This window comes from Sciurus vulgaris (assembly GCF_902686455.1).
Source record: "Sciurus vulgaris genome assembly, chromosome: 4".
NCBI classification, from domain to species: domain Eukaryota; kingdom Metazoa; phylum Chordata; class Mammalia; order Rodentia; family Sciuridae; genus Sciurus; species Sciurus vulgaris.
The window spans coordinates 8,150,639-8,174,402 of record NC_136464.1 but is presented as its reverse complement, the minus strand read 5'-3'; the positions used below and the strand labels follow the sequence as shown (position 1 = coordinate 8,174,402).

Genomic DNA, 23,764 nt, shown 5'->3' with positions numbered 1-23,764 from the left:
AGGCTCCAGAATTATGACAAGTGAACTTCTGTTGTTTGTAAATTACCCACTCTCTGGTCTTTTGTTATCATTAGTATGAACAGACTGAGGCATGGGGGAAAATAAACACTGCTGATTCTTCAGTGCAGAGTTTGAGAAGGATTTATCTACAGGGTCACATTTGATGCTGATACACAGTGTTTGTGAAAATAAGGCAGAAGAGAAAAAGTTCTCTTTTATTGTCTTTCTCTTTTTATTGTCATTTGCCTGGGAAATAGACACTGTCCCTGGTCCAACGGGAAAGGAATTCCACAGGGAGGGAAAAGGGAGAGAATCACCGTGAGAGGACTTGGGTGTGTCTGGACTCAGAGGCCTGACTCCCTGCTACCATCACCTCCCCCAGGGTCAGGCTCAGCAAGGAGCAGGTGGGCACACTCAGCTGCTGTCCTTTCAGACTGATGCCCCTAGCCATCAGCTGCCCTGGATAGCAACACCACTAGCTGGCTGCCCTTAACTTCTGTCTACCTGTACCATACCCTCTACAGATCAACCAAGCAACCAGGAGGTCCTGAGCATTTGGGACCTGGTAACACTGTACCCCAAACAAGTCAAGTTAAACCTAGTTCTCAAAATCACTTCTTTTCTAGGAAAGCACTCCACTTTCCCATGGGACAAGGTCAGAGTCCTCTCTCCCCAATTCACTCCACCAGGTGGCCACAGACTAGCCAGTTGGCCTCAGAGATGCCCCCCCCCCCATTTTCCTCCATGCCCAGGAGGTTCCTGTCCTGAGGACCCCAGTGGCTCTTGTTCATCTTCTCTCCACACAGAGAAGAGGCAAGGCCTGCTCACTGCCACAGGACCAGGCTCACTGCCTAGCACACTGCCCCCTGTTTCAGACACCCCTCGAGCATTCCCACCTCCACACCCCTGCTCTTGCTGCCCTCTCTGCCGGGCATGCCCTTCTTTCTGCTCCTGCCTGCCCAAGCCTGGCCACATACCCTGGACAAGAGCCAGTCCCAGCCATGGGCAACTGGACCTGTCACTCCTGCCTCCTGCACATCATGGATTATGGTGGACTGGCAGAGCCTCTGCCCTCATGGGTGCAGATGAGGGGGACAACATATTTGTGAACAAATATCGGCTAAGTGATGGTAAACTGTGACACGCTCGGCAGGTCCTCCGCCTTCTCTGGCACGGCTCTCCCACTCTGCCTCCACCTCCTCCCCACCCCTCTGCTCCCCCCGCCCCTGTCTGCACCTCCCTGGGCCTGGACAGAGCTCCTGAGTCTGTAGGATAAGCTGACCATTCTCCCCGAGGCAGAGGGATTTCTGCGGTAACCAGCAGATGCCATGTGGGGATTGCTAAGCTGCTGGCTTCTCCGCATCCCCAGAGCCGGGAATCCAAGTGGCGAGTCACACTCAGAAACATACCTAAGGATGGAGAGCTACACCCTGGATGGTCTCCAGTTGAGCATCACTGGGCAGGGGGCCTTAGAGGACACAGTCAGTGTCCCCTGAGGCAGCTGACTATCCTCGCAGTGGCTTTGACACCCCTGAGTGACAGTGACCTTGAGTGATGAAGGCTGCTCTAGAGCTGTCCTTGCAAGAGGTGCCCCGTAGTCCATGTGGGCCGACTACTTAAAGACACCAATACTCACGCGCAGTGCAGCGTGCTGCCTTTTAAGTACACTTAGATTTATGGCTCTTGACATTAATTGCACCAACTAATTAATTGCACCAATTGACATTTGCTCACTTCTGGGCTCAATGGGATGTCCCGAGATATCTAGAAAGCAATGCTGGGTTGATCCAGTGTCCCTGTGATGGAATGGGGGGCAGAGTCATATAGACACCCCAAGAACACGGAGCTGCAGGCGTGAGTCACAGACCTCAAGTCCTGGCACATTATCTCTGCTTCTGAGGAGCAAGACAGCAAGAGAAGGCTCAGCACATCCCACCTCCGAGTGAGTGTTGACAGGCGTCCAGAAGCTGCCTGTCAAGTTAAATGACATTGGACTGCCAGGCGTGTTCATTCATGGGACTGGGGCTCAGCCCAGAGGCTCCAAGCTCAGACCTATCTTCCATGTTGCCCCCTTCCATGTTTGTTTGAAGAAGTCTGGCCCCTTCCCTCTGCTCCTACAAGACCTCCTTTGAGCCACAGTAATTTGACTGAGTGAATCCCTGTTCTATAAATATATTCTACAGAACATTCCTGCCTGTTCTGACTCCAAACAAATTCTTGGATATCCAAGGATTCTGTGTCTGCCCACGACCCCTCGTGCTTCCTAGCACGTGCCTGGGGCAGACGTGGAACAGGATTCAGAGGCAACACACTTAGCACAGGGGGCTGCCTTTACCTTCTTGTAGTTAGTGGGTGGCCCTATCCCCTTCCTCAGCCAGCATGCACAGGCTGCCATTGCCCAGACCCACCGGCCTCTGTGATTCAATCTGGGGAAATCTCTGATTGTCTTTGCCTGCCAACTGCACTCAGGATAAAAGGTGCCATGCAGAAGCTCTGAGGCTTGGCTATGCGGCACAAGTACAAGGCCAGTTTTTAAAAACTCAGATCCCCAGGTCCTTCTCCTGAGTTCTGCTTTACTTGGTCCAAAGTGAGTTCAGGCAAATGTGTTTTATAAATTTCTCCAGGTAACTATAACAGGCAACCAAGATAGAGACTGAGAATCTGCCTAACACAAGGAAATGCTGTGTAGTGTCTTGGTGAGTCGGTTTCCCATGTGTGAGAAAGGATAACCATAGTCCTACCCTCCTGGGGTGTTAGGAGGACTGAACACAGTGACATTGGCTAGCACTGGGCTCAGCAGAGACCAGGCCCGTGTGAAGGCTTCCCGCCAACAGCAGGGTCGTTCACGTCCTCTCTCTTCTTTGACTGTGCACATGACTGATTTCCTTCAATCCCTGAGCTGGCTCACACACACAGTGGTTCCTAGGAACTAGAGTATTAAATGAGAAAGGTCTGCATTTCAGTCCTGTTTCAACCACGTGCCAGTGGGAGAACCTTCCTCTGGTCACTGAACCCCAAAGAGGCCCCTCTGTCTTGAAGCCACAAAAAACATATATGAAGTGCTTATGGCTTTGGCTCTGTGGCTCTTTGACAAACCCCTGGCCTGAGGCTTCAAGCTCTGTTCTTTGTTTTGTTTTGTTTTGTTTTTTTGAAGTGCTGGAGATTGAACCCAGGGTCTCCCACCCTAGCGGAGAGCTCCATCACTGAGCCACGTCCCCATTCTCTGTGTTCCGGGTCTTACCTGCCGCATTTCCTTATAGTTGTGGTGCTTAAAATCCAGGTCATCGGTGGTGGTCATTTCATTCCTTCGGTGATAGTAGTTATTAGGATCTGGGGACAGAGATGACCGTGAGTTCATTCACACCGTTCTGTCACTGTGGCATGCCTGTTAGGGCCTGATTTGTGCAGGCATCATGGGGACTGCAAGGCCTTCCCACCCAGTCCAGCCTCAAGCTTCTAACATTGCTCAGAGGTGACAGAACCAAGATGCAGGAAGCCAGGTAGGAGTTGGAATTACCCAGTGGCTAGGAGTGTGGAGCCACGGTGCCTAAGCCCAAATCTTCTCTCCTATTTACGTGTTGTGTGATCTTGAGCAAGACACTTGGACAGTCTTTGCTTAGTTTTCCATCCATAAACAGGGAATAGAGTGGTACCTGCCTCAGCAGTCTACTGTTATGTGCCTAGCAAATAGTCACCCTAAACAAATAGATGTGACATCAACGTCATGTGCAATGCAGAGACTTTACTATGTGTGTGGATGCTGTTGGCCTCTTGGTGGGGACACATTCCTTTAGGTCTTCCGAACAGAAACCCTACATTTGGAAATCCCTTCTTCCCAACTCTAGAAAACTCAGGGCCCCAGCTCCAGGGCCAGGCCATCAGAGCACAGCACCCTCGCTACTCAAATTGCTCCAGAAGCACTTGGGCACAGAGGAGGAGAGAAAGTACACAGAAACACATCACCCGATACTGAAATGGGCCTCTGACCACAAGAGGAATTAGCCCTAGGAGGACCTCAGGGACAGGGACCACCAGGAGTAAAAGACAGAGAGAAGCCCAACTACATCAAGAGCTACTGAGCAACCAGCCCAGCACCTGGCCTTCCTTGGGACTTCCATTCACAAGAGACAGAATTGCCAGAAGACTGAAGTCAGTGGGTTCCTGCCGTGGGAGCAGAAGGCCCCTGGTATTAACCAAGGTGACCCTGAGGAGTAGGGTTTGGGCTTGGGAAGGGCATGCCGGCTCTTCACTTGATTCCCTTCCAGGAGAATATATTGACTTTTAACCCTTCAATTCTTTAAGCTTGTATTCTTGATATCATTATAAAACCAAAGGACACACAGGAAGAACAGCACACGGAGGAGGAAGAACAAGGAGGACAGCAGGAAGAAGGGACCCTCAGTTGGTGCCGAGGTTCTTCTCCTCATTCGATAATGAGGAAAAAGGAGGGTCATTGGCCCCTGGTGGCATCTTTAACTGGAGGATGCAGCCAGAAGTTACACCAGCACCAGCTCCCCCGACATGGAGAACATGGGGCCTTTGGAAGGTTGACCTACAACCCTAGGAAACATGTGAGCAGCCTGAGAGCCACAGCAGCTTGGCTTGATGCAAGTAGTTCTTAGGCCATTCTGGAGGCAGAGCAGGGGTGGGTGGTGGAAGGACTGGCACTTGTTCCCTTGGGTGGCAGGGTGAGCCCTATCTGTGCCCCAAATGTGCAGCACTAGCTCCTTGTCAGACTTTGCAGAACCAGCCCTGACCTGCTGAGTCAGAACCGCACTTTAACAAGCGCCAGCTGACTCTGTAGGCTGGAGTCTAAGAGACGCTAGCATGCTGGCCGTGGGGTGGAGGCATCAGCACATGCTCCACCCGCCCGGCCAGCTGAGCCGGCCCAGTGCCCTTGACTTCAGACAGCTTCACCCTTCAGAACTGAGGTCACTTGCCACAAGGTAAGAATCACATATGGACCCAAACACTGAAAATACAATTTTAAATCTTCACAGAAAGTTTTCCGGTAGTATAATTAGGTAGAAGTAACTGAGGAGAAAAGGGAGTATCTCTAGGAGGGCAGGCTGGCATACTGGCCAGGCAAGAATAGAAGAGCTCAGCGAGACGCCCACTCATTTCTCCAGCACTTTCCTTTGGGGAGTGGGCTGACCACACCTCTGGCAAGCTGCCTTCCTTTTGAATTCCAGACCTGCAGATTTCAAAGCAAATGGAAAGCATATTTTTCACATTCATTTACACTGAACTTACCCAGTCATTTACACTGAACTTAACCAGTGCTGTGTGCTGAGAGCTATTCAACACCCCCGTCCCAGTCTCTGGGGCCTCTTTCCAAAGGACTTGAAAGCCCCTTTTGTTTTCTAACACAAGTTGTGCCTTCAAGGTTGTGAAAAGGATTGAAGAAAAACTGGGAGCATTAAGTACAAAAGAACTCTGTGTCTGGCAATATTCTCCCTTCCTTAAGACTAATCAGTTTGCAGAAGAGTTCAGGTACATGTTCCAGAACCGTCTCAAAACCACGGGTGGTTAGCACAACTTTCAGTTTCCCTATTTTGAACAAATACTTATTCCTTGCCCATTTGTTCTGACTGGCCAAGGTTTTTACTGAGGGTCTCCTAGGAGCCCCTCACTTCGAATTGGGCTGCACACACAGAAATTAACCTCTGTGGACAAAAGAATTCCTTTCTCCTATGGGTTCAGAGGCAACTGCCCTGTCATGTGACTCAGGCCAGCCCATGAACAGACTGTGGCTCTGGCCACAGTCACCGGCTTGAGTAGCCCCAGGAGTCACTCTGGGCCACCAGAAGTCTCCTACCCCAGAGCTGTAGGACTCTCTCCTACTGGAGTCACTCTGAAGAGAGGATGAGCTCGGGTTGTCAGTGGCCACCTGGCCTGACCCCACAAGGAGGCCCTCAGATAGTAGACCTACCCTGTCCTGAAGCCAAAGCCAGACCTGCCCCTGGGATTTCAGATCAGCCCATCTCTTCTCTTAAGCTAGCTGGAGCAGCAAAGCCACAGCAGTTCAGTCTACAAGCCTCACTGTCTCAGGCGGAGCTTTGGCAAGTCATCCTCCTGTCTCCTTCTGTGTGGTACGTCCCGTATGCCGAAAACCAGCTGATTCCTCAGAGACACCCTAGTTATGGGGACAAACTCCAGACATGGTGCCTAAAGCTGTCTTCCCGGTCTGCTCCCCTTACTAAACTCCCCAAATACTCTGTTCCACAGATTCTGCTGACTGAGACACCCTCTCTGACACGTGGTCTAACCAGAGACACCACCACGTGCTGGTTTACCTGGGGCTGGTCCTAGTTAATAAACTGAAAACCCCCTCTATCCCAGGCAACTGGGATGGGTGGTCACCCCATCTAACCAAACAGCTCTAGGCAGATCTCCCTTTACAGTTTAATCATGCAGCTTAAAGGCTTAACTCTGAAAGCAGATGCATGCATACAGATGCTTTTTGATTAAATAATTAACTGTTAATTCACTGGCCCATTGTTCGCTACCTCAAGATCGCAGTAAATGAGAGCAACCTCTTGACCCCATCTTTGGCTGGATCTGGCCGGCATCCAGCTAATGCCAGTGCTTGATGGAGATGTGGCTTTCATGTTGGAGAGAAAGGCCTTCCCCAGCTTCACTTGGTTGTTAGTGAACACTGCTTCGTGCCCAGCCTGCACACCATGCTGGCAGCACTCAAAGGTGCGAGATGCAAGTCCTGATGGCAAGGGGCTCCGTTGTGGCTCGGGATGGGCAAAAGCAACCACAGACACTCCTACTCGAATGGGTGAAGGCTGTGTCCTGCTTCAGGAAGAATATATGAGAGGGAGTGAGATGACAGACTGGGGGAAGAGGGGGCTGGGGGTGGGGGGAGAGAGAGAGAAAAACAGCAGGCTCAGCTGCCTTCCCTTGAACTTCAGGCAGCTGCTCTGTGGCTTCCAGCAGCTGGGGCAGGAGTCCACACAGACCTGACAAGTCATTTCACATTCCCATGACAGGACCTCGAGCATGCTGGCCACCAGGAGAAAATGAAGACGGCGATGGGAAGGGACAGGGTCAGGCCTGGAACGGGAGATGCTGGAAAGGCAGGAAGTGGACCTGGCAGAACCAGAACCCCAGCCCTCCTGCCAGCGCCAGCACCCACCAGTCAAAGCTGGGTGCTTCCAGGTCCCCAGTCAAGCACCAGCTCACTGCACAGGGCTGGAATTAGGAGAGAAAGAGCCCCAGGTCAGAGCCCAGCACTGCAAACAAGGGGATGGCCAGACTCCTGACTGCGGTGCTCTGGGCTTGCTGCTTTCAGCGGGGACCTTGGCTGAGAGGGTGGGTGCTCAGCCAGGAGCGAGCGGCTTTCTCTGCTGCAAGGGGGCTCCCCTGCCATCAGGAGTCACTGGGCTCCTGATTCCTTTGACAGGCTATGTCCAGAAGACAAATCCAGAGAGATGGCATGGAGGGACGAGGGGACAACAGGGATGGGGAGGTTACCAAGGCTCAGAGTGATTTTAGGGGGCTATGACAAAGTTGTGGAACTAGAAACTAGAAAGCCAGCGTGTTGTGAATTACTGAATGGTGCTTTATTTCTTTTGCTGGGTTTTGATCTTTAATTTTTGATTAACACGTGCTAACTGATATTAATGGGATTCAGTGTGCTCTTTCCACCATTTTTCTTGAGATGGTTGCCAGGATTGGTCTCACAGCTGGGCTCAAGCAATAAATCCTCCCACCTCAGCCTCCTGAGTGGCTGGGATGGCGGGCATGCGTCGCTGTACTCAGCTTGGTGTGGAACCTCCTGATCAGGCCACCCGCCCTTCCCAACCTCTGCTAGACACTATTCTATATTGACGTTGAACTGTACACTTCAAAATGTTGTGTGAATTCCACTCAAAAAAAAAAAATGAGAATTCTGGCCTCGCGCCCCTCTGAGTCTCACACTACGCACCCCTCCCCGCCTCTCTAAGCCCCGCACATCTGGAAGAGACCCCTGAGCACAGGCAGCAGGTGCCATCCATGCGCTACATCCGTGAGCTACGGGGTGACCAGAAGCCAACATCGGTCCAGGCCTCATCTGACCGCTCTGATGTCAAGGCCATTCCTAGAGAGCAGGGTCCTAAGAACCCAGGGGCTGAGGACCCACAGGAGAGCCGCCCTGGCTGGGCTCACCAGGCAGCAGCACATCATTCGCTTCACTGGCACCTGATGCTTCCACTGCATGTGACCCCTGCCACTCGGCTTCTCCAGGAAACCCTCCACCCCTTGGCCACTGCTGCTCTGCAGACAGTGGGGACACGAAGGACAGTTTTTAAGAGAGTGTCAACAGTGAGATGACACCTTTACTAAGCCAGTAAGGGCAAGCTGCCTTCTGCCACAGGGAGGACGGGCTGCTGCCAACAGGGTCGGACCCCTGAATCCAGAGGGCCCAGCGGGCAGGTAGGTGGGCTCCTCACTCCCTCGCTGAGCTCTGAGCTGGAGACAGCACCTGGGCCAGTCTGATCTCAGGCTCCCGGGAGCCTCGGACCAGGCGCTCACCAGTGGAACGAGAGGGCGAGTCAGCGAATGGACGATCGAGATTCTAATCTTAGGAAAGGCCAGTTATGGAAGAGATGCACTTTCTAAGGCCCAGGAGGCCTTCGGGGGCTGCCTGGTGCTGTGTGACCTCCAGGGCAGAGCAGAGGGTGGGGACAGGGAGGAGGGGTGGTCCATCACAGCCACACCCCCCTCGGGTGCAGGGCGTGATGAAGCCATCCTCTGTCCGTCAGTGTGCCTGTCCTGCGGCTGCCCCAGCAAGGTGCCATGCAGCAGGTGGCCTATGGCAGAGAGGTGCTGCTGCAGATCTGAGGGTCAGAGGAGCGGGACACGTGCTCCAAGGCTCCAGGGGAAGGTCCTTCCTCGCTCTTCCCAGGTTGGGGTGGTTGTCGCCCCACGGCCCCCCTCTGCCTCCATCTCCACGCGGCCTTCTCCCTGTGTGCTCTGCCTCTCTGTTCTCTTAGGACGTGGTCATTGGATCCAAGGCCCAGCCTGCCCCACAGGACCTCACTGTGACAGATTCCATCTATGGATACTATTCCTAAGTAAGGTCACATCTGAGCTGCTGGGTGGACCTGAGCACTGGGGGACACTGTTTAGCCCAGTCAGAGCCCTGTCCCAAAGCCCACTGAGAGGCTGAGAACCCCATCGCTCTGAAGCGCGTTGCTTCTGCAGGGAGAGGTGGGCTTCCTGCTGTAGCAGTCAAGCCGGGTCCAGGGTTGGGCGTGAGACAGGAGGGAAATCTGCTGTTCTCACAAGGCCTGGCCTCAACCCCAAGTGGCAGAGTCCTCTGCTCAAGGGGCACCAGAAAGGGAGGCCCCCCACATTCTGTGCTGGAAAAGCAGGGGTTTGTTCCCATCTACAAGTCACACAAGACAGAAATAAAACCAGAACAGGACTAAAGGGGCTGGGACTCACCCAGCATCCCTGGGTCTGGTGACCTGGGGGATGGGTCAGCAGAGGGCAAACTGGACAAACCAAGGGCAGAAAGAGGGAAGAAGGGGGAGCGAGGAAAACAAAACTGCCTGAGCGTGTCCCCTGTGTGGGGCCTCTGCAAATGCCGTCCCCTCACGCCACGCTGTCCCCTCACCCCACACCCTCTCTGCGCAGGGATCGGAAGAGCCACCAAAGGGACAGCAGCTCCCTCTGCACTGCAGGGAGCAGCAGAGTCCTCACGGAACTCGTGGCCTTGTAAGGCAAGGTGCCAGCCAGCGGGGAAGGGAGAACCCCAGACACCAGGCACCCACCCTCCCGCCACCGGCCAGCCCCCTCCCAGACTCCCAAGAGACACAAGGCCAGAGGAAGACAGAGACAGGAAGTGTCGGAAACCGGAGAAGGTCACGTGAGGAGAGCAGTCCTGTGGCCAGGGCAGGCAGGAGGAAGGTGCCAGCACCAGGGTCTCTGCAGGGATGAGGAGGAACCTCAGGAAGAGGGAGGTGGAGGCTGGGTCCCTGCAGCTTCACGGTGCACGTGGTCAAAGCCCTTTGATCCCCCATACCTTCTGCCCACTTCCTGGTGCACATCAGCATCGGTGACAGAACCTAGACTATGGCAGGGGAGGTCCAAGGCGACCAGAGCAGAGCCGAGAGACTCAGGAGGTGGAAGGCAGTCAGGCAGCCGCCCCAGGAAGCCCTAGAAATACTCGGGCAGAGGGAGGCGGGGCAGGGGGCTTCTGTAGGGACTGGGATGAGGGCTCGAGTTGATCATTTGGTGGTTGTAAGAAAGGGTGGCCCCAGAAGTTGAAGGGCTTTGTCACAGTCCACAAGGGAAGGCACTGCCTCCTCTCATGGAGAAGGGGAGGAGGGAGGAAGCAGCACGGATTCCCACAAGTTGCCTGAGGCCACAGCTGCCGAGGAGGAGATTTGAACCCAGATCAGATCTAAGCCAGAACTCATGCCCTGCTCAGCACCAGGTTTCCCTGGAAGGGACAGGAAATCATTCCTTGGCAAGCAGGAAGGATGAGAAGGGATGGCAGTTGGTGCCCAGCAAGCCCAGCAACCTCTTCTGTGATGATCCCAAAGATCCACAAAGAGAGGCCCAAAGTGAGGGAGGTAACAGGCACCTTCACGCCATCACCTGATCCATGACTTTTCAGAAGGCCAAGACAAGGGCCTCAGTTAATGAGGATCTCCTTGACCTAAGAGGGCACTCAGACTAGGGACCCAGCTTTGTAAAGAAAAGAAGGGGGTAGCAAAGCAAATTGATTTATAGTTTCTGCACCTACGATGACCCAAAAGAGCTAAAGCCCATTTCCCCCCAAAATTTACACATATTGATGGGAGGGGCTGGTGGGCCATGAATGTAGCTCACTGGGCAGGTGGTGGCCCTGCCATTCAAATACCTTCTCAGCAATCCGTGACCTAATCAACATGGACTGATGTCCACACTGGGAGGGAGGTGATACAACTCTTAACTGGACCTGATCAGCCCAGGGAATGCCTCTTGGGCACTGCCCTTTGCTAGAAGGACAGTAAGCTTCTTCCCACAGACCTCTGTAGGCCTCACCATTAGGTTCTCAGAGTCCAATCTAAGAACCCTGGCTACCTCAGCACTGAGCAGCGGAACAAGTACTCAGACCTAGCGGCCTGTAAGAGGAGGTGGGAGGTCCCCAAAGATGTCAAAGGCATACTCCTATACTGGAAGTTGCTGGGCAGCAGTGGGGGTGCCAGTGTTTATCTCCCAACCCCAAAGGTCATTTCCCAGGACTCCGGGTACGACCCTATAGCCTATGGGAAGTCTCATGCAAAGTTCACTAGGTCCTATTAAGAACCAGGCAGTGTGCCTGGCAGTGCTGTTCACAACAGCAAAACACCTAGTCTGAGTGCCTTGAAGTCAGCAGGCATATATATGTCTTTACCTGAATTCTTCATTTCCAGCTTTTAACCAGTATAGATTTTTAGTTCTAAATGGACATTTCCACTCAACTTGGGGAACAGAAATTTCTTTTACTTTTTAAAATTAATAACAATCATCTTATTTTGATTTCTTGTTTCTGATTGGGGTAAAATCCACGTCCTACCTCCCATAGGGACCACGTGTTAGATGCAGAACCCACACTCCCCCTGAGCAGCCGTCACCGCCAACCATCTCCAGAACGTTTTTCATCTGGCAAACCTGAAACTCTAAACCCACGCAACTACAACTCCCCATTTTCTTCTACTTCTGAGCTTGAAAAATCCTATTAATAGTCCACGGTCTATGGTAATGCACTTTCCAGCTCAAAGATTTCTGGAAACATTCACCAGGTCTTAAAAAGCAACCGGCACCTCCAAGCCCTCCTCCACCAGAGGCCTTACAGGAAGAGGGAAGGGAGGGCACGGTTGGAACCAGAATGGAGGCATTTTTCAAAAGAAGAATTCCAGGAAAAGCAGGATCGGCATCTGTATTTAGACCTCAAGGTCACCTTGGGTTTGGGGAGCTGCATGGTCTAGACAACTCTGGCTTCAGCCTCATTAACTTTCATGAGGACATCTTGTCTGCACAGGGGTGAGGGGAGGCTCATTTTGGACCTCTGTGCCACCCTGGTCCTTGGACCTGACCACCACCAGGCAGCATGTGGGAATACTAGTGCACCTCTGGACAGAGTGCTAAGTAACTTCTAGAAGACAAATGGCCCTAAATATTTAGGGGGTGGAGCGCAGAACCATGCTGAGGTCGTACTTGAGAGCCACCCGGATCTCACAAGGCAACTGTCTCAGTGTTTCAACAGCCCCCAGGACCTATCTTCAAACACACACCAAGAATAACTTCACAGGGAAATATTTATTTCATGAGACTCGAACAGGCTGCTCTCTGCCCTTTGCCAACAACAGATGAATTCCTGCCTGCAGAGAAGAACCATGCCCCTTCACTTTCAAGCAGGCAGACTGCGACTGTGCTGAACAAGACTCCCAGGTTCGTATAACAGCCCACGACTCTCTGCAGAAGCCTGCTGACTACCTTCAGACACACTGGGCCTGGCAGGTCCCAGATGGCAGCAGGCCGGACCTGCCTCAGTGCCCAGTTCCAACACGAACCAGCCACAGAAGGAGTCGTGAGTCTCAAATCAGGCAGCCTCTCTCCACGTCAGCCTTGAAAATGTGCACATCCTTCGTACAGGCAACCCCACTCCCGGCAATCCTAGGAACTGATTGTGGACATGTAACACGGAACAATGACGGAGAAATAAGAAATCACTGCGGACTGTTTACAGAATCAAAACACCGGAGACAACCAAACTCAGTTCTCCAAGGAGAGTGAAAACACGGATGTTTCCATGACTAGGACAGAAAGCATCCATACGACAGAGGGTCTCTGTCAGTTTTAGTGACATGAGAAAAGTAGATGCAAACAATTATAAAACAAAATATCTGACGTGAGGGAAATTAAGTAGGTACACACACCAACTTGTATTCTAAAAATCCACCGTTGCCAAAGCAAGGTTGTAGAAACTATGGGATTGAGAGAAAAACAGTAAAGTGACATTAGACACACTTTGAAACCACAGTAAAAGTGAGCTCCTGGCAGGGGTGGGGTCACAATGGAAATAGCATCCGAGCACTAAGAGGGACTGGGGATCCAGAGGGAGGTGGGTCCAACTCACAACTGCAAGATCAAGTGCAGGGAGGATCCCTGGAGGAGAAGCCTGGGAGAGATGAGTCCTGGTTCTGCCCCTGCTCCTTCTGACTCGAGGTAGACAGGAATGAAACGTTCCTGCCAGCTGCCTTCCCTGGAGACACCTGATCAGGATGGAGGGGCTGCTGCTACAGGTCCCTGAGCACATGTGAAAGCCAGACCAGACCAGCCTGTCCCAAGCAGACACTAACAGGGACCCAGATGGCACATGAGTCCTCACCCTAGGGTCACACCCAAATACCATCATGCAGAAATAGGGGCAAGAAAACAACAGACCAGAGCAAGTGGCCCAAGGCTTGGGCATCCAGTGAAGCTCTTGGAACGAGACCACGTCAATGATGGAGTCTAAAGTGAACCTCTGCCGCTCCTGCCCTGCCTCTTCTACTAGAAAAGTGGGATCTGCAGAGACAAATGAACTTGGCCTCCCAGACTTACTTTTTGCAGTGCTAGGGATGGAACCCAGGGCCTTGTACATGCTCACAAGAGCTCTATAGCTGAGTTGTGCCCCAACACCCCAGAACTCCTTTATAGTATTTCTGCTCACTCTTTAGTGGTGGGGCTGGGTGAATTTTCAACCTTGAAATATGCACAACAGGTAAAACCACACTTGGCAAGAGACCTTGCCATCCCCAGTGTTCATAATGCTTCTTAGCAGCATAATGGGAAATTTTTGTTTTCTTTTTGGATCACCTGTATTTTCAAAATATTCTAAATAGACACATCTTTTCTTTTTAACACAAGAAAACAATTGTGTGGCTTATGTTACTCACCTCAGCTGGCACCTGTTTGGTGTCAGCATCCTGCCCTGCAGGAGGAGTAGGTGGGCGGACTCACCTGGCAATGGGCAGCCCAGGATCTCCATCCTCAGACAGATACTGCCATTGTCAAACCAGGACCGCGGGTTGATGCGGATGTAGCGGGCCACCATGGGGACGGGCAGCTCGTTGAGCACAGGGATCTCCTTTTCACTGTTTCCTTGGAATATCTATTTATGCTCAAGGGGGAAAGAAGAGTCTTGTAGGGTTTGATCGTCAGGGGTGAGAGAGTCAGCAGTTCACTCATTCAGCAAGAGGCTGTGGAGAAATGCCTAATGGGTGCTGGGCATTGAGGGGAAGGGAGAAGAAATCAGGTTCTGGGAAGCTGCCATTAACTGGGGTCTGTGCAGAACCTCTTTTCTGTAGGATGATCTACCAACGTCAGGGCAAAGGGACACCACAGAGCTTTGGATTTCAGCAGAAGAGGACCAGGTAAAGCTGTGGGGAAGCAGTTTTACCTGACCTGGCATGAGAGAAAGATATTATCTCTGTGATGAGTCATCTAGAGAAAAGACACGGTCATGGGTAGAGAAGCCAGTGATGGGGTTCACAGGTGGACGAAGAGCTGGCGCCCTTCCACCAGAACTCAGGGGTGTTGGCGTGGGGTGAGGACGAGAAGGAAGGCAGAAAGGAGGCTGCGGTCAGTGCATGAGATCACGGGCATTGTGCTGGGAATACGCCCTCGAGGAGCTCAGCGTGACTGCAATGGGATCAGAGATCAGGGCTGGAAAAAGTCACAGAGCTAAAGATCAAGGTCATCAGAAAAAGTCAGGAAACTCATAACTGAACACGGCTTGCCCTCCAAGCTGTCCCTCCAGGGCTGGCCTGGGAGTGGGTCGGAGGCTGCGTTCAGAGCCCTGTGCCAGCAGCCAAGCAGGATTCCAGAGCTGGACCACTTGGTGCTGAGCTTCGGGGCATGAAAGGGGGTCACTGTCCATTGACTATCAGGATTGGCTGGAGTTGACCCAGAAATGGCAAGTCCCAGGGGACTGGGCATATCACGTCTCTCTGTAGGGCCCCACATGGTCAGCGCCAAGGGCGAAGAAGAGACTCACCACGTCTCCAGATGCGTTCTTGACAGTGACCCACGTGTGGCTGTCATTGCTCACCATGACCTTATAGGATGTCACCCAGTCACTCCTAGAGAGAACAAAGCACCATTGGAACTACACACGCTAAATGCTTACCTCTTCCACGAGAGGTTGTTGAAGTAAGAGAGCAGATACACTCTTCCCAGCACTGGGCCAGACCCTGGTTCCATGACAGGCTGTGAGACCTCGACCAGGTGACTGACCCATCCATGCCACTGGCTATTCACCCCTGGGATGGGACTCAGGGGTACCTACCTTCAGGGATTCAGGGAGCAGGGAGTAGTTTAGTACCCTCTAACGTGGGACTACTCCCAGCCCCAGGCGGCACTCGGCACTGATCACACACATAGCAGTGTATTTAACAGTGACATCACACACAGGAGGAGCTTGGGAAAAGCCACAAACTGCTCTAGAAATTTCATTCGGGAAACTGACTTGGGAATGTAACAAACCAAATCCTGCCAACTGCAAACCTAACAGCTTGGGTCTCTGAGAGACACTGGTCTCTCCCTGGCTGTCCTGGCCACACAGATGATCCCCGCCTAGCAAGAATCCAGAGGCAGCCAGACCCTTGTCACCAAGCCCCGCTGCCCCGACATCACTTGGGGACAAAGCAGCCGTAATCCGATTTCCCAGAGCGAAGCTCAATGTGAGGGACTCAGCAAAAACAGAGCAGAGGTTGCCTGTGGACAGAGCATTTCCCACCTCAGTTTTCATGATGTTAGTTCTTAGCAGTCTGGAAAGCCTCCCTCTGTGCTCACCCGCTCTCATTTCTTACATACGCTCACTAAGCTCCCCTTCCCTAGTTTTCTAGAAAACTCTGCCTGCTGAACTGCTTGAAATTTTTTCCCTGCTGTGAAGACCGCTTGGTCCTGGGGTCCAGAGCTATCAAGGTTCTGAGCTTCCAGTGCGAGGCAGGAGTGTCCAGTGCGTCTACTCAGGAACAGCAGCTGGTGTGTTCATTCTGGTGCAATCGCCCGGCGAGCTTTCACACCTGCTTGGAAACACCTGCCTCTGTCACTTTCTCCCCTCTTCCCGGCTCCCCAGCTGCATCCAGATACCTGCGGGCAGCCAGAATATGCCCAGCAACAGGATTCTGCTCTGCGAGCCCCGGGCTCCACCCACAGCACACGTGCCCATCGTAAAGCACCTCGGCGAGGGTCATGCCCCTTGCCCGGAAGGCCACCCTCCTCCCAATAGCAGCCTGTTGCCCCCATTCACATCATTCCCAACGACTCGAGGCTGCGGAGGCTGCGGTTCCTCTCTGGCTGTGTCAGCTGATAAGGCGCCACGGTGATCTGGCCAGGCAGAGGGCAGAGGAGGGGCTGCAGCCGGGGAGGAGAGTGGCAAATTCAGGAAACCCCTCGGGCAAACCACAAACGGAGGCAGAAAGAAAACTCAAGATAAATTCCCCAAAGAAAACAAGAGAGAGGGAAAAAAGGAAAGCCAAGTAACAGTTTCTCGAACTTAAAAAATTCACCTATGAACAAAGCTGCACTCACGTTTGAATAGCAAGCACCGGACTCTGCCCTAGACCTCTGGTCTCAACTGCAGAGCGACATCACATCCTGCCTGTCGGGCCCTGCACTTGGTGTCTGGGTGACACCTCGGCGCTAACCCTCCCAAAGCCACTGCACCTTTCTGCCACCGCACACCAAGCCAGAGGACCACCAGGTCCTGCCTCAGGGAAAACAGTGCCACCTCCCGGCAGGGCAGAGTCCCGTGCCATCCTTGGCATCCGGCCCCCACCACTACATTCAGTCCGTCGGAATGGTCAGCTCTATCCCCCACATCTTTGCAGAAGGCTCACAACTCTGTCCCACCTCCACTGTCACCAACCCAGCCCATTCTCTCGGGCTAAGGCTATTACAGTTGCCTCTAAATGGTCTCCTGGAATCTAAACTGCTCCCCAGTGTATCCCAGAGCCAGAGAGAGGCTTACTTTTCTAGCGAACTGCCATGTCACCTTCTGCTTAAAATACCTCTTACTTTAAGCACTGGGCATTTTAACAGTTGGTGTACCCTTATTTTATTATGAAGACCAAAATCTTTACCATGTCTACAAGGCTCTGGCTTACCTCTTGTTTTCTGTGTTTTCTCCTTCAACTCCCTACACCAATACACACTCTGCTGCCTCAGGGCCTTTGCATATACTTTTTCATCTCTCTCAACTCCTCCTCCCATCTGCCTCTGAATTGTTCAGATATCAAACTTTATTGAAAAGCCTGTCCTGACCTACAATCTAGCCAATTTTCTATTGTATGTTCTTTTCTTTCATAGTTTGAGTTTATAATTTTAAACTCCTATCTGGCATTGTCTGATAGTGTCCTTTATCCCCCCACTGGAGTCCGAGCAGCTGACAGACGGAGGAAGGAGAGGCCATGGTGCTCTGGAGGCCACACTAGGAAGCCGAGCACATGGTAAGGGCCTGCGGGGCAGGGCCAGGCCTGGTGGGCTTTGTAGGCCATCTGGTGGGAGCAGAGCTTCTCTGCCAAGCAGTAGGAGCTCCCCTTCCCTGAAGGCCACCAAGCAGCATGGCCCAAAGTACCTGAATGCCAGCTAGGAAGTCTCCTCTGCCTCCTCAAGTTGCACTGTAATAGGATGCTCGCTATTCAGAGCTTAGTGTTCCCTGCTTCCTCCGTAACCCCCCCTTTCTGGACTAGGACCCCAGCTGAGGTGAACACGACCAGAGAGGGGTCTTCCCGCCCCAGGTCCATGAGGCTTTGCTCACTTTGTCTCAGACTCTGTCTAACCATCATCATCCTGCCATGCTGGGGGGCAGCCCAGGGCTCATGTGCACCAGGCAAGTACCTGTCCTGAGCCACAGCCAGCCTGCCATCTCACACGGTCCGCAGTACTACCTATCACCATGTTTTTCTTTTCATTCTCAGTGCTTTCTAGTATCTTCTCTGAGCAGAAACCCCAACTCATCTGCCCATTTGATTGCCAGTGAGGATCTGCATCGTTTTTGGTGTGAACTATAAAGAGCAGCATTCCTGGGAATATTTTTGCCTGTGTCTTTTGGCAAATGTATTCAAAATTCTGTTTGGTGTATAATTGGGAGAACAATTTCTGGTCACTGAGTCATAGGACGGATGTCTATTTACATATATATGTTCAGCTGCAGTAGATTTCCAAATTAATGGGAGCTGTTTGCACTCAGGCCCCCAATATGTGCGAGTCCCTGCTGCTCCAGGTTCTTGTCAACACTTGGCAATGTCTTTCTCCTTCTTCTCTGCCATTCTAGTGGGGGCATCCTGATCTCTTTGGAGCTTTTAAATGAACTACCTGGCAACTAATGAAGCTCAACGTTCAGCAGGTCTTGGCATTTGAGTAACATCTGCGAGGGGCTTACGTTTCCACCTTTCTCCAGTTAAGTTATCCACCTTTTCTGTACAGGTTTTCAAGAATTCTTTATACATTCTAGATGTGAGCTTTTTGATTGAACATGTGCTGAAAGTATTGTCTTCAGTTTCTTCCTTTTCATTCACCTTTTTAGTATCCTTTGATAAAAAGATTTTCTTAATATTAGCCAGTGCACCATTTTTCTTCATTATTTTTAGCACTTGTGCCCTTTTCAATAAAATTTTGCCTACTCCCAGATCATAAGATGTTCACTTATGTTTTCTATTGAAAGCTTCATTGCTTTATCTTTCACATTTACTTCTATAACCCATCTGAAGTTGACTATCATAGGGTTTGAGGTAGGGGTTAGGATGCACTGTTCTCCATATGGCTTTCCAGTTAACTCAGGTGATGTACATGATGATTTTACCACAGCACCTCTGTGGCACTGTTATTACAAATCACAGGGCCATTTATGTGTGGGTAAGTTTCTAGACCCTCTGTCCTGTTCCATTGATCTATTCCCTTTTTTTTAAATATATTTTTTAAATATTTTTTATATTTTAAATATAAATAAATCAAGATTGATAGACCTTGATTTTATATGTGGTGCTGAGAATTGAACCCAGTGCCCCACATATGCTAGGGAAGTGCTCTACACTGAGCCACAACCCCAGCCCCTATTCCCTATCTTATCCAAAACCAGCCTTCCTTTAATTTCTACAGATTTATAACATATTTTAATAGCTTTCAGTGTGTGTTTTCCCCTTTGTTTTTCAAAGTTACCCATCCTTGGCCCTCCCATACAAATTTTAGAATCAGCATGTTAATTTCCACAACAAAGTCTACTGGGATTTTAATTGGAATGACATGACACTGAGTATAGATATGAGCTTCTTGTATCTTTACATCTTTATCATATTAACTCTTCCAATCCATAAACATGGTATATCCATCTATTTATTTACATTGATTGCCAGATTTGCTATCTTTACTCTTAAGTAGTTGACTTTTCAATGATTTTGAAGATGATATTACTTTAAATTTTACTTTCAATTTGTTTGTTGCCAGTGTATAGATATATAAAGGCTTTTTGTATCTAGCTATTTTGCTAATTCATTAATTAATTCCAATAGTTTGCAGATCCCTTTGGATGTTTTATGGATGTGATTATGTCATCCAAAAGCAATGGCAGTTCTGTTTATTTCCAATCATTAGGTCTTCAATTTCTTTTTCTTGCTTTAGTATACTTGCTAAGACTTCCAGTTGCATGCTGAAAAGAATGGTAATAATGGACATCTCTGCCTTCTTCCTTTGAATGAAGGAAAGATTTTAATATTTCACCATCAAACAAGACCCAAGTTTACAAACTACTGGTTGTGGCATTTAGTAAATGTACTATAAGAATATGAGTAGGGAAACGAATTCTAACCTTTTTAGCTCTAGTCCAGTTTTATTCTCTACTAACTATAGGAACTTGACAAGCCACCTGGTCCTCTGAAAATAATAGCTAGCAGGAGACTGTGTGTTCATTTTTAAACTAAGAGGCGTTACAGTAGAAGACTAAGACCCAAGGCTCTGAAGTCAAAAAGCGCAAACCTGAATTCCAGTCCTTCCACTTACTGCCCGGTGTGAGTCGTGGGGTTTCTGAGCTGCAGCTGTAAGAAAAGATGACCACTCTACCTTCTTCTCAGTAAATGAAGATGAACCGAAGCAGCAGGGTCCGAGCTCAGTGCCAGATGCACAGTCTCTCTAGAGGAGCTGTTAGCAAGAAGGATCCCCTCCTACTCAGCACACTGTGGAGTGCCAGGTCGGCCCTGAGGTGACAGTTTGAACTGCTGTCAACCAGATGCATCCTTCGGGTGCTCCCAGGGACAGGGGCTCCCAGGGAGTGGACCTTCAGCTTGACCCTTCATGCCCTCGTAATGGGAAGGATCTGTCAGAGCCATAAAGAAATTAAGAATGAATTGTCTTAATTAAAATGATGATACTGCGGGGTGAGGGAAGAGACCCCTGCCCATCGATGGGACCACCTGTGCCTTCCACACGAGAAGGCTAGGGCCACGGGGCCGTAAGTCCTGCTCCCAGCCCTGCGGCCACCGCAAACCGGACGTTTCCAGAGTGTGCCTCCGAGCTGTGGCGAGGCCCGCGTGGAGTCTGGCACCCGCGCAGAGGCAGGGAGGAGGCAGGGTAGGCCAGCCGTGAGAGCGGCCTATCTTATTCCGTTGTTGGGGCTCATTCATCGTTGTCAGAGAGCCAGCCCTGAAGACTGGAGCCACAATGTCCCTGTTTTTTGGTCTCCTAATCCTTAGGGAAGGCTTGAAATTCATAGCACTTCTGTGGCTTTCTTTCCATTTCCCTCAGAGAGATTATTCCACATCACAAAGCCACCTTGATATTCAATCCTCAGCCGCTAAAGGCTTTGGCTCAAAGCCCCACAGTCCATGCAAAGAAGCCCTGGTCAGAGGCTTCTGGAGAGCAGACAGGCGGGCTGGTGCTGCTCTGGGCCACAGCCAGCTCCATCCCTTAAGAAACATGAAAACAAAACAAAACACCCTGTGGGCCATTATCTCACTGCCCCCTCCAGCCTCCCTTCAAATAAGGGAAACAGAGGATTGGGCCCCAAAGAAGAAGTGGGAACCCACTGAGATCTGACTGCGTGGTGTAGATCTGGAGCCCACAGAAACAGTAACGCCCACCACCCCCGAGACGGCCCACAGAAGGCTCACACTAAAGCCAGCACGTGCTTCAGCCAGGAAGGCAAGTCTCCAACAAGGGGGTGTGCAGGGCCCCGTTAGGAGCTGAGGCAAAGAGCAGCCAGCAAGGTGCCAACGGCGTGCCTGGCTGCCGGGGAGGCGTAGGGGGCAGGGAGCCAGACGTCAAGCCAGAAGGCTGGACACAAAACTGTTTCCGGGACCCGCCACGGGGCTAACAGGAGTGCCTACCTGGTTCCTGAGAAGCACCCACCAGGCTCTCCCAGGCTGAGGTCGGGGAAGAGCCGGCAATCTTAACACATCACTAAACACACAAGAAAGCATCCTGTGAGAAAGCAGCAGCAGAAGCAAAGAGCAACCCACTTAGATCCCAAAGAACTTCAGACGTGGAAGCAATGGCAAACGTACTTTTAATTTCCTTTATGGAAGAGGCACACAGTACAGATACTCCCCCACTTATGATGGGGTCACGTCCCCACAAACCCACAGTAAGTCGTAAGTGCGTTACATACAGGTTCTAACCTACTGCACATCACGGCATAGCAACTCAGCACTCGGGGGCCACAGGGGCAGGGCTGATTGGAAGCCACAGCATCAAGAGAGAGCTTCATTCCAGCCAGGAAGACAGAGATTCAAAGTGTGGCCTCACCTGCACCCGCACTGCCTTGGCAGCCCTGGGGGACCCTGGCTCAGTGGCATGCAGGATCGGCATGCTGATTGTATTGTGATGCTTAACGCCTCACATGTAGATTGTGCCCATTCTTTTGTATCCATCGAATATTACAGAAGGAGAAAAAGAAAGCACTTATTTGAATGTTGTATAAGAGGCTGACATACAAGAGAGTACCCCAGTTCTCTCTTGTGAAATGTCTATGTGAAGATGTCACGCTCATCTCTCAAAGACAGACTTTAAAAGAAATAAATAAATCTTATATAACTTCTTATATACAATTTTTCTCTCCTTGAAAGAACACTAACATTTCCTAGTACTAATTCAAGTGGCATGTTAGTCTTCCAAATGCCTCTGCCTACCTGGTCCTTCTTCAGCTTAGAAAAACAAGCCAAGTTCCCCAGTAGGGACGTGGTTGCTCGCTGGCTTGGAGGGAGGAAAGGGCTGGGTCACTTCTATTCCTCCACCTAAAGCTCCCAGTCTCTCCTCTGGTCTTCATCAAACTTCTCTTGTCCCTTGGTTCTAGGTAGAAGACGTCAGTACCAGCTCCGTCTCGCGCCCCCGGGGTGCGCAAGCAAGCTCTGAAGCCACGCTCAAGGCCCTTCTCGCCAGAAGTGCTCACGCTCCAAACCTGCAGTCAGCGCTTCTCAGTCATCGGCAAGCAATCTCCTTCTTTTTTTATTTTTATTTTTTTCTTGGTAATGGGGATTGAACCCAGGGCCTTGTGCTTGCGAGGCAAGCACCCTACCAACTGAGTCATGTCCCCAGCCCTGCAATCTCCTCTTCTACAAACGCAGTCGGGCTGACGCATCCTCCCCAAAACAGTTACTGAACGTAGCAAAGGGAACCCAGAAAGCATCGGGTAAACATGGAGTCCGGATCTTAATGAATTGTTCTCAGGATGGTTTGGTGACATCACTGTCTTCAATAACCAGAAAGGAGAGCCTCAACTATCTGAGGGTGTGCAGAAACATGGTAGTAGCGCTGCCTATGGGCTCACTTTGATTGTATCTGTATGGGACACTGTGTGGGTGTTCGGCCCTGTTGTTTTCAAATCACTTTCCACTTCCGCCTTCTACGTGGTCACACTTGAAGCAGCTCTTGCACAGAGCATGACCTTGCACCTTGCCAGAGGAGGGCACCTGATAGAAATCTGGACAATCACAGTTGACTGGCCAACACTGGACACTTGATCCAAACGGGGCCAAGACACGATTGCCTGGGATTCTGGATTCGAGAGTAAGAGGTGGCTGTATCATAGCTGCAGCCCTTGGGTGCCAAGGGCAATTCCCTTCCTCATCCTGTGGCTGGAGATGCAGAGGCCACTCTGCAGAGCGGAGAGGCCAGAGAACTTGGATGCTGGGACCCAGTTACACCTGAAGAGTCTGAGCCCACCTCTTTTCCTTCCCCGAGGCCTGCTGATACCCCAGGGTATTTCAAGATGGGCCTTGTAACTTTCAGACAAGGAAGTCCTCCTGCTGCTGAACGTAACCAAAGGTTCAGGGTCCTCAGGTGTGCAACCTGCTAAGCCTGAGTGAGACAACTTAGGAACCCAAGTCAGGCGGCTGCAAGTTGTGGCTGTACAGGGACAAAGCAGCCAAGCCATCGCCAGCTGCATCTCATGACAACACAGCAAAGGTCGGGAGCAGGAGCAGGCTGGCTACATCTTGTGGCCTCAGTATGGTGCTTACCACAGGGAGAGAGGCTCTGGTCCAGGTGTGCAACTGGAGGCAGGCAGGCAATAGCAAAGGAAGTAGGCAGTGTGGCTGGGCAGCTCCTGGTCCCCCATCGAGAATCAGAGCCACTGAGACTAGAGGAAAGTGTGGGTCTTAGGAAACAGAGATTACTACCGGGGTAATGGGAAGATCTCTGAGAAGACCCAAGATGCAGTAAAGTCTGCTCCCCAAATCCCTCCCCGTACTCAACTGACTTTCAGCAAAACTGGGTCCAGCATGCAGGCAGATCAGCGTGAGTGCCCCACCTGACCACAGGCAGT

The 23,764-nt window shown here is 51.3% G+C and overlaps 1 protein-coding gene across 1 annotated transcript in view; it reads right to left on the bottom strand.

Annotated features, from left to right (window-relative positions):
* Positions 1 to 23,764, bottom strand: part of CPXM2 (carboxypeptidase X, M14 family member 2) — a 110,226-nt gene that overhangs the window by 25,241 nt on the left and 61,221 nt on the right. Inside the window, exons 5-7 of the mRNA XM_079138071.1 lie at positions 15,005 to 15,089; positions 13,969 to 14,119; positions 3,242 to 3,330 (exon numbers count right to left, since the gene is read on the bottom strand). Of these exons, the coding sequence (XP_078994197.1) occupies positions 3,242 to 3,330; positions 13,969 to 14,119; positions 15,005 to 15,089 (325 nt within the window). The remainder of the gene's footprint in view (positions 1 to 3,241; positions 3,331 to 13,968; positions 14,120 to 15,004; positions 15,090 to 23,764) is intronic.